Here is a 17218-nt window from a genome sequence, read left to right on the forward strand (position 1 = left end):
CAAGAGAAAAAAAATCCGCTCTGGGATTTGTTATAAATGGATTTAATAATTGGAAGAAAGCTCATGAGAAGTTTTGCCGTCATGAAGCTAGCCATTTTCACCGAGCTGCTAACGAAATGATTTTGACAAGCACGTCAGATTCTACAGTTTCCAGTAAACTTTCCACTCAACATCTACAAGATATGAAGGACGCAAGAAAAGCACTTGATCATATTTTTTCTAGTTTGATTTTTCTCGGCTGTCAAGGTTTGGCCATCCGAGGCAAGACAAAGGAGTCTTCAAATCTATTGCAGCTCTTAGAACTGAGGTCTATGGATGTACCAGTCTTGAAAAAATGGATGAATCGACCAGAGAAGTACAAGTGGATATCACCAGATGTCACAAATGAAATTGTGTTGGATATTTCGTTAGTTATCCAACGTGAATTATCAAACACGATAAAAAAGAAGGATTTTTTTGGATTCATGATGGATGAATCGTCCGATATTACGGGAAAAGAGCAGGTATTATTAGCCAAATCAATAATTAAATGAACCTTATTTTTTTCTTTTAATAATTTTTAAAAGCTTTAAATTTTATAGGTATCGATATCCTTCCGTACTGTGGACGATGAGTTCCAAATTAATGAGGATTTTTGTGGATTTTATGAGACAGCCACAACTAAAAGCAAGGATTTGTTTTTGATTATAAAAGACGTCCTTCTTCGCTCCAACTTAAGGCTCGAGAACTGTCGGGGACAGTGCTACGATGGAGCTGCTGCCATGTCTTCTGAAATAGCTGGCTTGCAAAAACTTGTTCTTCAACAAGAAAGCAGAGCCCTTTATGTTCATTGCAGAGCTCACAACTTAAATTTGGTAATACAAGATGAAATAAAAAACATCCCTGATATAGAAAACATCATGTCACTCGTTCAAAAGTTTATCGCTTTTACCAGAGGCTTACCAAAGAGGCTCGCTTGGTTTTCAAGCCTAAAAGATCAAAATGAAAGCGAAGACGGACACCAAAATGGAACATCATTTAGACCTTTTTGCCCAACCAGATGGATAATGCGCAAGCCATCACTAATATCTATTACCAGTAATTACAGATCACTTTTGGTTTGGCTGGAAGACCTTACCACCAACCCTGACTTTACCAAATGCCGAGTGGAAGCAATGGCTTTTTTGTCTTCTTTTCAGGTTTTTGACACCTTTTTTAAGTTGGAATTTCTTCGAATCATTTTTACCATCCTAGAAGATTCAAGCATTCAACTTCAGGGAAGCCAACTAAACTTTAGTAAGGCTAAATCCATCATTCAGACCCTGAAACAAATATTGAGATCTTTGCGTACTGAGTCACGTTTTAAAACACTTTTCGATGCGGTAACTGAATCTGCTAAAATAATGGATTTAGACGAACCAGCTCTGCCCAGGAAAAGGAAAGTACCTGCAAAAATTGAAGTTGGTTTCAGGGATACTTATTACCAGCCAAATGACCCAAAAGAGATGTACAAGAACTTATACTTTATCAGTCTAGATGCAGTTTTAGTTAGCCTAACCGATAGATTTGAACCAACTGAAACCACTCGCCATTTAACAAGAGTCGAAGAGTTTGTTATTGGATCAAATAATACTGAATGCAGTATTGACTACATAAAAAACTTCTACAAGGACGATTTTACAAATTATCAAAGACTACAGCTTCACCGGGACCTTTTGATTGACGAAGCTATGAGAAAAAAAGTCCAGTTAGTAGATTTTCAATCAGCTCTAGATTTTATCCGTGCTAAAGAACAAATTGGATTGAGAAGCATTGTCTCGGAAATTGTCCGTTTTATAAAGATTATTTTGGTCCAGCCAGTGTCAACTTGTACAGCAGATCACTTAGTAGTCTGCGTAGACTAAAAACTTTTCTTCGATCGACCATGAGCCAAGAAAGGCTAAACGCTGTTTCTCTAATGAATACCCATAAAGAAATTACCCGGAGTATTAAAATGGATTTTTTGTTAGATAGGTTTATTGAAAAAAACGAAACGCGCCGTAGAATGTTTTATTTGGAAACCAAGTAAATTCTCTACATATATTTCTATATTTCTTGATGCTAGTTAACCAAAATTTTGATAGAAAAAGTTGTTATTTTTTATCTCTATATAAATAACAAGAACGTAATAAGAATAAGAATAAGAAGAAATAATAAGAACGATCATTTAGTAGTCTGCGTAGACTAAAAACTTTTCTTCGATCGACCATGAGCCAAGAAAGGCTGAACGCTGTTTCTCTAATGAATACCCATAAAGAAATTACCCGGAGTATTAAAATGGATTTTTTGTTAGATAGGTTTATTGAAAAAAACGAAACGCGCCGTAGAATGTTTTATTTGGAAACCAAGTAAATTCTCTACATATATTTCTTGATGCTAGTTAACCAAAATTTTGATAGAAAAAGTTGTTATTTTTTATCTCTATATAAATAACAATTAAAACTGGACAGTTAACGTAAATTGCTCAAAAAAATTGAACCTTCAACTTTTTGCCCACCTTGAAAACTTGAGTACTCTACGCCCATGGGTAAGATAGAAACCGATAAACACTAGATTTTGACAATTTTGTTTACCTTTAATAGCGAGAATATTATTACCTTCATAAACTATGTGCGGAGACAGGAGAGAATCTTTTTTAACAATGAATGCGTTAAATTGAATCCTCCAAATGATCTTCCATATGCCTTTTTTTCTGCCGCATGAAAAATGACTTTGTGTGTTGGCATTGCTATGTTTTTTAGCAAAAAGAGTTCAATATTTAAAAGCCAATGTTCCGATAAAAAGATAATATCAAATGATTTGACAAGTTCGGAAATATAAATTGAGTTTGATTTAAAACTTTGGCAATTATATGCACAAAAAGTAATATTTTCAAAGGTTTTTCTTACTGTGTTTCCTTTCATTTTGAATTTTTTTTTTTTTTTTCCATTTATTTCGTCATTTTACACATTTTACAATGTTATCTATAAATTTAAACAAACATATATAATTACAAGCTGACTGGGGCAAGTAGAAGTCAAAATGACTTATCATCAAGCCCCTTTGTGAAATACAAAAAAAAATACAATTAAATTTTACATTTTCCAATATTACATAAAAGAGTGAAATTAATAAGTTTAAAAAAAAAAATTGGTTAGAAATTTTAGAAGGTTAAAGAAGAACTTAAAGTTAAAAAAAGAACTTAAAGTTAAAAAAAGAAGAAATTTAAGATAAAGTTAAAATATAAAATAACAAATAAAAAATTACAAATCTGTACATATTCGTATACATATTAAAGACAATAAACAAAAAAAAAAAAAAAATTTAATTCGCTTCATATGCATATACATATTCAATACAATATTAAAATTAAATAAAGTACATAAATTTTTTTTCATATTTTCGTCAAGAACCGAATTCCACAAACGTGGTCCCCGGCATATAGTCGAGAAGTCAGATTTTTTGAGTGATTTTAGTGGGATGTAGTAATTACTCATTGAATGTCTTGTTTCATATTTATGATTAATTCGAGTGAAACTTTTAAAAAAATATTTTGGAATCATTTCATTTTGAAGTTTAAACATAAATAACAAGTTATGGTATATATTTAGTTTGTATACATTTAGAGCATTTATTTCCTTGAGTAACGGCTCGGCACTTTCGTATCTACTTGCGCCCAAAACTAATCTACTTGCTTGCTTTTGTTTTGTATAAATAATTTTTAGGAAAGATAAATGATTGTTTGCCCAGGCAATATTACAATAGTTAATATGACTATGTATAAATGAAAAGTATAAATTTTTTAAACATAAATTATTTAAAAGATGTTTTGTCTTGTACATAATCCCCAGGGTCTTTGAAACTTTGTTCTCGACTAGCTTTATTTGGCTTTTCCAATTTAAATTCTCATCGAAAATTATTCCTAGTATTTTCATTGAAAAAACTCTTTTTATTTTAATATTGTTAATTGTTAGTTCAGGTAAATTGAGTGGAAGGTTCACGGATTTAGATGACTTAGCAAAGAAAATATATTTCGTTTTTTCAATATTTAATGAAAGTTTATTTGCTTCAAACCACTCATTAAGATATATTAATTCTGTGTTTACAATATAAAAAATATTTTTTAAATTTGAGTCAGAAAAGAAAACATTTGTGTCATCAGCAAAAATAATATAATTAAGTATTTTTGAAGACAAATAAATATCATTAATATAAATTAAAAACAGCAGGGGTCCAAGTATTGATCCTTGGGGAACTCCGCAATTTATTGATTCAAATGGGGAACATGTTAAGTCATATGGTACTCCTTGTTTACGATTTTTTTGATTACGATTGTTACGAATTTAAATTCAGTATCCGAATTGAGTAAGAATGATGCCTGCATAAGAAGGTTGTTCTTGAAATGTAGAAAATAATTTTTGAGGTGGTTGTACAAAGTGTAGCGTATTAACTGCACTCTGCTGTGGTGTTTCAATTTTTGAGATATTACGATGAAGCCTGAATGGTTTAACAATAATATTATTGTCCCAAACATCAGGATTTAGGATCATGTCTCTTTCAGTACTTTTTATATTCACTTTGAATGATCGATTGTATTTATTTTCACGGTTAAGCTCTACATCAATTGGTTCGATACCTATTTCATTTTTAATGTGATTAGACAGATCTTCTTCCGATATTGTGATACAGACTCATCCTACAAAAATATAAAGTTCTCGCACCGTACGTTCACCAGCAATGGAGTTTCTGTTTAATGCAACTTTGTTTCCGAAAATTGGCTTTATTTTAGGTTTTTATGTTAGGGCTTTACTTGCTGCATTGTTGTTTTTTTTAACTATCATTTTTTTTTCAGTCCTTTCTTTTTTTCAATATTTGGAGGTTGCATTTGGACCTTGTTAGCATAGGTGACTCTATTTTGGTTTCCGTTTTTGTATGTTTTTAAACTAGACTTCAAAATGGTAGTCTCATCATGAAGGAAACGTTAAGGTATATCATTAAGAGTATTTTCAGTATTTGTGGAATGATTTTCTATTGAACCAGAAACAAAAGATTTCAGTATTAAGCGGTTTTTGAGATGATAAATTACTGCAGCTGTTAGAAAGCAGCTGTTTTTGAGATGATAAATTACTGCAGCTGTTAGAAAGCAGCAGTTTTTGAGATGATAAATTACTGCAGTTGTTAGAATGCAGCGTGTTTTGATTTTTTTTCGATTTTTTTGCACGTTTGCTGTAATTCATCATAATTGACTTGTAATAAGTGTAGTTCGTCTCTGATTTTCTTGTTTTCTAATTTGATTGTTTTAACGCACTCGACGAGCATCTTTTAAGGTCGACAACAGATTTACATCTGGTAATTGGTGTATTTATTCAAATAATTTTTTAATTTATTTTAATAATTTTATATTATATTAATAATTATATATAATTTATATTATATTATATATTAATTATATAATATAATTATATATATATATATATATATATATATATATATATATATATATATATATATATATATATATATATAATATAATTATATTATATTATATAATTTATATAATTATATTACATAATTATATATATTATATAATTATACTATATTATATAATTTATATTATATTAATAATTAAATATGATTTATAATTATATTATATTAATAATTATATATAATAGTTTTAAATTATTTAAATTATTTAAATAATTACTAATCGAAAGAAAAAAAAGTAGTTCGCGGATTTTAGTGCTTTTGTGGATAAATAACAAAGTGTTTAGTAGGGTGTTTCATATTTTATCAATTTTCGAAATCGAACTCGCGAATCGATTTATAAATTGACTATTTGTATAAAAATAAGTTTGAGCAAAAAAAAAAAAAAAAAATTTAATTTTTAGGGTCCCCGCCAGTTCGATTTTGGGCCAAAAATGATGGGTGTTTTAAAGGCCTGGCGGGGACCTTATAATTTATCGAAATTTTTTTTTTATTCTTTTAAATGTTATATGTTGGATTGAATATTAATCACATAAATGGAGCATGTTGAAAAAATTAAGAAATTAGTCTACAGAATCTTTTAAAATTGGTGAAAAATCCAAATTTTCCATCTTAAAAATCTATTTTATCACTCAATCGCGTATAAAAAACATTCAAAATATTATGTAGACTAATTTCTTTATTTTTTGACATGCTCCTTTTATGTGATAAACATTCAATCCAACATATAACATTTAAAAAAAAAAAAGATAAATTTAGATAAATTTTAAGGTCCCCGCCAGGCGTTTAAAACACCCGACAATTTTGGCCCAAAAACCACTGGCGGGGACCCTGAAAATTAAATTTTTTTTATTTTTTTTTACTCAAACTTATTTTTATACAAATAGTCAATTTATAAATCGATTCGCAAGTTTGATTTCAAAAATTGATAAAATATGAAACACCCTAGTGTTTAGTGATTAGAATAAGGAAAATTATTGAGTATAGTGTGAGAAGGAAATTAAAGAAAAGAAATTAAAAAAAAAATTAAAAGGAAAGATTGTAAAGAAAATTAGTGAAGTGACATATAATAACATTATAATGCAGGAAATTAAATTTGATAATGGAATATTATTTAACAAGTGTTAATTTTTAATCGATTAAAATGTTTTCTTTAAGTTTTCAGGGTAAGTTTATATACAATTTAAGTATAATACTTTGAAAATTCTATTTTGTCTTCAATGTTGTAGAAAAGTTTTATGCTGAAATTTACCTTTTCAAATAATAAAGGTTTAATCCCTTTGAAAAACAGTAAAAATTAAGCCATTCAAGTGTACTATTTGTTGTTTGTAAGATTTTAGAGGAAAGTCTTTGTTTCATTTTAAAGGTTAGCGCATTACTGCGTAAAACCTACAAAAAATTTTCTTAATTTAATTAATTATACCTTTATGAGCTTAATAATTGCATTGGATTTAATTCTTAAGAGGAATACAAAGTATTTCATTTGTTTATTTGAATAAATTGGTATTTTAAGGATTGAATTTCAAGAAACTATGTTGCATATAAAACTTACGAACAAATCAAATGTTTAGTCAATATTGATGAAAGTGTATTTTCAAGTCTAAAGCTATCGTATATTCATTCGTGCATATATTAGAGATTCAATTTGAATGGAAATTCTCAAAGTTTCAAACAATTTATCATTTCCTTACAGTTTCATTAGAGTTTAAGCAAGCATAGCATCAAAGAGAACACACGGGGATGCAGGTAGGTGCAATGCTATTTTAAAACGTAAGAAATATGTTAATGAGGCTGAAGAGCAGCGAAGTATACGACTTAAAAAAGATAGAGAACGAAAAAGATTAGCTCGCTCCACAGAATCTCAAGAAAAAAGAACTTCTCCCTTGGCTAAACAAAAGAGTTGACAAAATCAGCTGAGAGCGAATGAAACAGATGAAAATAGAAATTCTCACCGCGAAATTGATAGAAATAGACAAACTGAGTTGAGTGCGAATGAAACAGATCAAGTACATGAAGAAAGACTAAATCGCCTCCGTGAAGTTTATGCTGCAAGATCAGAAGAGGCTGACGAATTTAATCGCACAATAAATGTCTTTTGCAATAAAGCATGCGACATATGTACTAAACAATGTTATCCAAATCAAGTTGTGAAATGTCACTTGAATGTCGTTTAGCCATATTTGCCTCCAGAGCTTGCCAATATATCAAAATTATTAGTTTGGCACAGATGTAATACACATCTGAAAAGTAGAAAGAATGAGGCACCGTCTAAAGCATACTAGAATAACTAAGACCCAGGTGCTATTCCAGATGAGATAAAGGCATTAAATGAATTTGAACAAAGATTTTTGGCACGTATAATACCATTTATTAAAGTTGCCAAGTTTGATTGCCCTTTCGGCCAGAATGGCTTCAAAGGTCATGCGATCTATTTGAGGTCACTGAAGCTCTACGAAACATGTTGCCAAGATCTAGCAATGAGGCAATCATAGTCGTAGTCATTGAAAGATTTGAAAATCTCAACAGAGAACCTCATGAATATATATATCTTGAGAAAGAGTATATAACGCTCTTAATTGGCTTATTGCGAATAATCCATTATATCATGACGTTACAACTAATAATTTAGCAAGACTTAATATGCAAGATCTTGTGCGTATCGTTCCTCCAGAGCCACAAGAAGAAAATAATGTAAATAATAATTTAAACAAGAATGCAAATCAAGCACGTAATAGTTTTATTAGTATTAATAATGTAGCTTGCATTATTCGTGCTTCTTGGCATCAAGGCAATGCCACTATATTTGATTCAGGTAATGCAAGCATTCAATGCTTTGTATTGGGTTTTATGTGTCTCGCCTCCACGTGGCAAGACCTGGCAATCCAGAAAAATTTAGAGACTGTCTAGTTGATAGATGGATCAGAACACAAATTTACAATTAGTTGTGAATGTAGTATTTTCATAGCATTTTACTATTGAATTGTTAACAATTACGTCTCACGTTTTCACATCTAAAGTTTTATAAATTGTTCAAAGTAATATGAATGAAAAATTTACATACATGTTAACAAATCATTTTAGGTGTAACAGAGAAAAAATTTTCAGCTTTTTAGTCGGATAGATAATTTCTATTTAAAGTTTGTGTTACCTGGATTATAGCCAATTTTCAATTTTTTGTTTTTCCAAGTGATAATTGATCAAAAGTCGACATAAGACTTTGTATTCAGTAATCAATTGAAAATAATTATTGAATACAAAGTTTATTATTGATAATTGATATTTAATTAGGTAATTATTTGCATATGTGTTATTATCCTATGCCTAAAATTAACATTCTATGCTTGAAATTAACATAATTAAAAAAAAATTAAAAAAGTCAAAAGAATAAAAAGTTATATATTCTACTAAAATTAAAAGCAATGGATTTTACAACCAAAGATATTATTAGCTGTTTCAAATATTCAACAAAAAAAGAAAATATAAACAATGCTTTACTTTTCATAACTTATAGAGTTTGTACGAGTGATGGTAAAAAAGAAAACTTTGTACAAAAGTTAAATGGAGTTAAATCGAATAACCAAATATTTTGGAGAGATTCATCAAGAAATACAGTTTTTTTTTTGAAAAGAAACACGAAAAATGGTTAAATCAAAAATTTGATATAAATTTTTATTTTTCATTGGAATCGGCACAAAATATAAAAGGGCAAAAAAAGAATTCAATAATATGAGTAAGAGAAGTAAACGTCTGATAATCGCAGGAGAGCATACAGAATCAATTTTTGATTTAATTGAAATATCATTACTTATAGTCCGTAGAAAAATATATAATTAAAAAGATTTTTTTTTATTCAATGTGTTAACACATGTCATCAAAAATCATAAAGATTCACATCATATGTTTGTTCAGTTGACAAATGATAACAATAAAATGACAACTGAAGAAGCCGCTGCAATAATATTTGATGTAAATCTTAACGTATCTGGCTATAAACGAATCTAACATGCATCTAAAATAAGATATTCATCTTATTCAACAATTGAAAAAGCACTTAAGTTGTGTGGTCCAACAGGAAAATCATTTGGAAGTCAAAGATTTAAGAGTCAAAGTAAATTAACACGCACTTATGAATCAAACTGTTAAAAGAATTGTAAAAACGAGTTAAAAAGAAATAATGGATTATTTGGATATCAGTAACAAACTAAATGAAAATATGTTGCTTTTAAACAGTTGGGGTATGAATGGATCTACTGGGCAGGCTTTATACATCCGAGCGTTTTCCGATTATGTTGACAGTCAAAATTCAAACATGTTTGTAGTTGTAACAACACCTTTGAGGCTCAGGTTGTCAAATTCAAAAATTGATTTTTGTGGACCAACTTAATGCCTCTTAGTGTAAGATTTTGTAGACCAATTGAATTTCATTTCATCAAAGAAACTGCCGTAGTCGTTTTAGGAAAACAACGTTAAATAGAAAATGAAATTTTGGATTTGCATTCAGTGAATATTGAATTGGTTAATGGAAAGTTTGTCATTATTGATTTCAATCTTATTTTGTGCATGACTGATGGAAAGGTTTTAGCAATTATAACAATCACATCATCAAAGCAGTGCTGTTGTATTTGCGGAGCTACACTAACTGCAATGACATGTTTGAAGAACTTTCTAAGTGGATTTACAGCAAAAAAAGGTACATTTATCTATGGGATATCTCCGTTACATGCTTAGATAAGATTTCTAGAGTATCTTTTACATATTTTATACCGACTCAAATTCAAAAAATGGAATCAAAGATTTCAAGACAGTATACGATAAAAAAAATAAATTTATCCAGCAATTAATGTTCAAAAAGAAGCATCTGAATGCATAAAACAAATATTACAGACAACATCGTGAACTACATGCTCAAAAATGTTCAAGACAAGCAAATTTTAAAAACGTTTTTAATCGTGCAATGAGATCATCCGATCCTCTTATTAGTTCTATCTTCTTAGAATCTAGACGGACGAAGAAAAATGTCAAAAAAAGTAAAGAGTTTTTTAATTTTAGAAGTGGACAATAAGGAATCAATAAAACCTTCAGAGCTAGAATCCACAGACTTAGAATTATCAGATGAAATAATAAACGATTTAGAAACTACTTATGAAGATTATTTGGAAGATGAAAACATTGACGTGTGAAATAAATATAGCAATATTAAAAGTAAAAATTGTGAAAAGTTATTACTTTGAAGATAGTTTTTGAAATATTGGCTTTTTAAAAATTAAAACAAATTTATAACCTTTTGTAGAAGTACTAGTGTCCTCTAAGGTATGTATGACCTACTTCACAGTTTACTAATTAGGTCTGTTAGGGTAATGGGTTATCTTTAAAAGTTACCTGCTTCTACGAAACAATATAATTAATAATAAATATAATCAGTGGTGCGGCAAGTTTTTTGGAGTTGTCCCCTAAAAAAACAGTCATTAGGGCTCAAAAAATTTTAAAATTTTTTCCTTCATTAAGTTTAACTAAAAAAAAAAAAAAAATTCCAAATTTGTACTTTTATAAAAAACTCTTAAAATTGAGTCAATACGCAGCGCCGTCCAGTTGTTTGAACTAAATAAGTTAATAAACTGTTAGTTTAAATGACATAAAGATAAAAAAAAAATTTATTACTTTCTTCAAAACTATTTTTGGCCATCCAGTTGTATAAAGATACGACATAGTGTAGTAGCGTCCCGAAAAAATGGGCATGAGAGGGGTGGGGGGGGGGGGACGAAACATGACTTTTTGCCGACGAGTTTTCAGTTGTTAACATTTTATTAGAAAAAGAATTAAAAAAAACAAAAAACGTCCCCGTTTTTAAATTTTTTTTGACTGAAAGTCAACATTTTCCGACAAAGTAAATATAGCCGATATTTGCCAACCGGTTTTTTACAGTCGGGGGATAGACATGTAAAGTGTGTTTTATAATTTATTGATGAATATAAACTTTTATAGAGTTTTGAAATTTAAATGGGAATTTATATAATTTTATTATTTATATTGATTTGTATTTGTTTTTAACATGATTGTATTTCAAAAATTACTTTTAAAAATGTGTTTAGTTTGTATACTCATTTTTTGCAATGTTGTTGTAGAACAACATGTCCATATCTTTTAAATAAATCACCAAAGTATACTTTTTTATTTGAACGCGATTTAGAATACCATAGTAAAAAAAAAAAATTAAACAAAAAATATTTTTATTTTATTTTTACAATCCCAGTGGGCACACAACGTTAAAATAACGTTGAAATAACGTTGATCAACGTCGATCAACGTCAATCAACGTTATTTCAACGTTATTCCAACGTCGTGTGCCCGCTGGGATGGTAAACTAAATGGTTTAGGTAAACTAAATGGTTAATTTGAAGATTAGTTTACTATTTTTTTTACATTATAAAGCTGATTTACTTACAAAATTACTAATTACTTACAACAAATTGATATGTTGGTACAGCTACAGCTATAGAAAGCATCGCAGCTAAAATTACAAGATGCATGTTGGCTTCAATTGACTAAAAAAAAATTAAAAAAAAAGATAACTAAAAAGAAATACAAAGTTATATATTGCATTCAATATAAATTTTTATTTTTATTTTTACGCAATTTTACATAAAAAGTAATTTTATTTTTATTCTGAAATTAAATAAAATCAATGACGCAAGATTTATCGTTCGGAATTTACTGATCTCTTTTTGCACGCATATTAATCTTAAATAAAAACTCATTTACAACATCACGTGGTCCTTTATTGTATAACAACTAGTTAATTCATTTTAATTTACCATATACATCTATAAATTTTATTTATTTTGAAATAAATCGATAATGTAATTACCAGGTCAGTATTTCCCAGATTCCGTAACACTATAATATACTATACATAGCTGTTAACTACAATATTAAATAAATTTAAGATTTAAAAAAGAAAACGGTATGTGTTGGGTATATCATAATTAAATTTATGCTTGTAATACATTTTATAAAAATTTTAAGGAATTATTTGTTCATTTTTGTCAATAATATTCAAGTAAAAACATTTTCAATATTTATACTTTTATTATTATTGCCAATTACTTAGGAATATTATTGGAAAACCGTCAAAATACTTTATTATAAAAGTACCTATTTGCATGAACGTATAAAGATTAACCGTTTAGGTACAGTCTTAATGTCTTTTTTTTGTTTGTTTACGAAACAAAAGGTTACAAGCAAGTCTCGAAGCATTTCAATGCGGTTGAACCTCCATCTATTTTATACTTTCATGGTAACATACGTTATAACGTTGTGTATCCCAGTGGGCACCTAACGTAAAAAAGACGTCTTTTAAACGTTTTTTAAACATTTTGAATGCCTGTTGAACGTTAAAAAAGTCTTTTTAATGCCCCGTACACATTGGGATACTTAACAACCTTATAACATATGTTTTAAAATATATTTAAACGGAGGAAAACATTTTTATCTCCGGTAAAAATATTTTTTATCAGATGATATCAATAAAAAGAAATTTAAAACAAAAATCAAAAATTTCGTTTTACAAACTTAGAGGCTGTTTATATGAATCGGGCTGGCCTGGTTAACCAGACTGACTAAAAAAATTAAAGGAATAAAAAAAAGTGTTTGCATTATAATTTTAATTAAACTTTGAATTTTTGCATTTTTATTTAGTTGGCTATTTTTGATAATGTCTTTGATAGAATAAAATAAATGGCATGATTTATTTTATCCAATCAGTTACATTTATGAACAGAGCTGGCTTATTTTTTTGTGTTTATATGGAGAAAAATTGTCTGATCCCACTGAAATTAGATGAGATCTCAGTTATCCGCGCTAGCTCGAGATCTCGGCATGTTTAATATTTTAAAAATTAAACTTGTTTCATTTTTAATAGTTTAAAAATTAAACAAGTTTGATTTTTAAACTATTAAACATGCCGAGATCTCGTTTAAGTGAGCTAGCTCGGTTAACCAGGTTAGCCCGCCATATATAAACAGCTTATAAACAGGGGCAGATCCAGCATTTTATGAAACCCCCTAAAACTGAGGGGAGCTCATACAGTATATAGTCATAATTTTTGAACACTTAGATATTACACTTTATAACTTAAAATTTTTTCTTGAATGTAAGTCTAATTGAGAAAAGTCAAGTATATTTTGTTTACTTGTTGCTCTCACGCTTAGGGCGTAGGAGAAAAATTTTTAGGGCTTTTTGACATAAGTGTAAACATATAAATAATTAAAATTTGCTCTATGCCTGGAAGTTATCAAAAAGACCAAAAAATGCTGGATCCGTCCTTGCGTCTAAGCAAATAAAAAATCATTAAATAACAAATACATCTTTATTATAATAATTTATTTAATCCTAATACTAAATGAATTATTTTTTAAACAGTTATTGTATTATTGATCTCAAAATAAGTAAAATTTAAAACGTTACTGTGTAAAATTATTTTAATCTTTCAACAACTTTAGCAGTTGCAACATTTGAAAACAATAACAACTGTTGTAATTGTTACCAATTGTTGTACAACAGTTAGACGGTCGCACTGTTGTACAACAGTTAGACTGTCGCACTGTTGTACAACAGTTAGACTGTCGTACTGTTGTACAACAGTTAGACTGTCGTACTGTTTTACAACAGTTAGACTGTCGTACTGTTGTACAGCAGTTAGACTGTCGTATTGTTGTACAACAGTTACACAATAACTGATTTTTAATCAAAACATGTTCTAGCGTAAGTTCTACAATTTAGCGTCAGTTGTACTTCGAAATTTTTGTTGTAAAACAATAGCTACAGAAATAGAAACAAATAAGTTTTTGACGTAATTTCTGTAGAACAAAATTGCACGGCATTTTTACATCTGTTCAAAAACAGGCTTTGCTCATAATGTGACAGCCTTTAGAGGTATGTGTGCAATGCGTGTGTGCGTATATATATATATATATATATATATATATATATATATATATATATATATATATATATATATATATATATATATATATATATATATATATATATATATATATATAAATAGCCTCCCCGTCTGTAGTGGCCTTCTGGGCCTTGGGGAGATGAATTAACAAAAAAATAAAAAAATAAAACTTCAATTTATACCAAAAATTTAATTACAGGAATTTGCAAATGTCTTGTTATACTATTGTATATTTTCACACATTTGTATAGTATATTTGTATAGTATATTTTCACATGGAATTTGCTGACACTATTATAAAAAGAATTCTTTAGAAATGATTACTTATGCTTTTTTAGAAAAACATTTTTTATTAAGGGGTACTTAATTTACTATTATTTGAGCTCATTTATTTCCATAGTTTTTTAGGAGAAACTTTCCGAAGTGGGCACGGTACGTTTTTTAAACGTTCTTTAGACGTTTTTATTAGGCCTAAACCTAATTAAAATGTTCAATGAACGTTCTAAGAACGTACCGTGCCCAATGGGTCGTGTCTGCATTTAAAAATTAATTCCAATTTTTTTGTTTATTAAACATTCTTTGTTTATAAGTGTAATTGTTAAAAATATTTTCTTGTAGGCATAGTATACATTTTTTGGAAGTATTGTTATATGCAGGCGCTGTTTTAAGGATGGACCAATTCAGTATATAATCATCAATATTTTTACCTTTTAGTTTCCATATATATTTTGACAGCATGGTGTCTTTTGAATACTTTTTATTTTTAAAAGATTGCTTATGATTGGCAAAACCTTTTTTCTATTCACCCTCTGTTATGCCAATATATTGTTTATCAGGTACATTCTCAGAGAAAACAACACATTTATATTCCACATTTTTTGAAAAACAACTTCCACTCATTGGACAATTGTTTTTTGCTTACAATTACAATTTTTTGTAGTTTTTTCGTTTAGGATTTCTTTTTTGTTTAACAAAGCATTATTGTGACCTTTTCATAATTCTTTCCATATCTTTTGTGCAACTGTAGCTAACTTTATATGTATTTCGATTAAAAAGTTTATATAATTTATTAGCCGACGGGAACTGCTTATCGACCAATTTTAAAAACACTTTTCCTTATTTAGTGGAAACATTTTTTCTTTATGGGAGGTTGAACCAAATTACATTTCTAGTTCTATTTCGCTTTTTTGAATTCATTTTTTTAGGGTCAAATTATAGTTTAAAATTTTCAAAATGACTTTTTTAAGGGCATCTTCAAATATTCGTTTAAAGGAATTGAATACATTTTCAAAAGAGGAGTTTTGGTTTAGTCTGTTATTAATTGAAATTAGGATTTGTTTAAGAATTTGGGGTGGGTGATTTGACTCTTAATATACAAAAATTTATCGTTTGGTTTTTTGAAAGAATTATATCAATTTTCAGAGAGGTTAAATGTGACTTTAAGAAAGTTCGCAATTTTTAAATTTATGTTTATTTCGATTTGAAAGCAAATATTTTTAAAAAATTTTATAATATCTTTTGCTAATTTTATCGTGGTGTAGACCAGATTTATTACACAATACAATTAAACCACCGTAGCGATAAAGGCATAAATCATTTATATTGATCATTAAACTTAATATATCTAAAATATATAGTCCAACAAATTCACAAATCTTTAAAATCTCACTAATCTTTAAAATCTCACTAATCTTAGCCAAACAGTTATTTCTGAGGAAACAATCCATATAATAAAACATGCAAACCAAGAATGTTTGTTAAACAAAAAATTGGAATTAATTTTTCAATTCAAGCACGAAAATATGTTCTTCCTAAAAAACTATACAAATAAACGAGCTCAAATAATAGTTACGTTAAGTACCCCTTATATATGTATCTGTATATATATATATGTATCTGTATATATATATATATATATATATATATATATATATATATATATATATATATATATATATATATATATATATATATATATATATATATATATATATATATATATATATATATATTTATATACATAAAAATATAAATATATATATATAGTTTTTTAAACGAGAAATGTTTTAAAAAACATTTTATGTTAAAAACATCAACAGAAATTGATGTTTTTTTTGTTCATATTTAGTACCAAAAATTTTTTAATTGGTCAAAAAATTATATTGATGATAGATTTTAGTATATAGAACGTGGAAATAGAATTATTTCATTTTTATTTTTGTGGCTGAACGAGTTTTGTAGATGGGCTCCTAAAATGTTTATTATATTAATATCCTGTATTCATCTATTTAAATATTAGATCTAATAATAGACTATGGGTCCATGTAATAGATAAAGAAAATAATAATTTCTGTTGTAGAGCACCTATAAATAGTCAAGTTTTACGTCAACTTCTCAAAATTGATATACACCAAATTTTTTGAAAACTTAAATACACCTCTAAAAGACTTTTTAAAACTTCCAATAGTAGGGACAATAAGTGTTTTAGACGTTTAAAAAACATTTTAACACGTAGTAACACTTTGTTTAGAGCCCACTGGGTATATATAAAACTATTTACATTTTCATAATAATAAAAAAACTTTCGATTTTTGTTCATATACGGTAACAACTACAGTAATTACACAGAAAAAACTTAAACCAAAATATTTTTAAAACATCAGAAAATCTTACCAAATAAACTTTGTTGTGTTACACAACTTGTGTGATTGTTGCTTTTTAATAACTCTTTCCTTTACCACATTATATATATATATATATATATATATATATATA

General features: G+C 28.1%; 1 protein-coding gene across 1 annotated transcript in view; it reads right to left on the minus strand.

Moving 5' to 3' along the window:
• LOC136080867 (uncharacterized) overlaps positions 1-12044 on the minus strand; it is a 39160-nt gene extending 27116 nt beyond the window's left edge. The window contains exon 1 of the mRNA XM_065798206.1: positions 11943-12044. Coding sequence (XP_065654278.1) covers positions 11943-12008 — 66 coding nt within the window. The 5' untranslated portion in view covers positions 12009-12044. The remainder of the gene's footprint in view (positions 1-11942) is intronic.
• Between the last annotated feature and the right edge of the window lie 5174 nt (positions 12045-17218).

This window comes from Hydra vulgaris, chromosome 05 (genome assembly GCF_038396675.1).
Source record: "Hydra vulgaris chromosome 05, alternate assembly HydraT2T_AEP".
Classification (NCBI taxonomy): Eukaryota; Metazoa; Cnidaria; class Hydrozoa; order Anthoathecata; family Hydridae; genus Hydra; species Hydra vulgaris.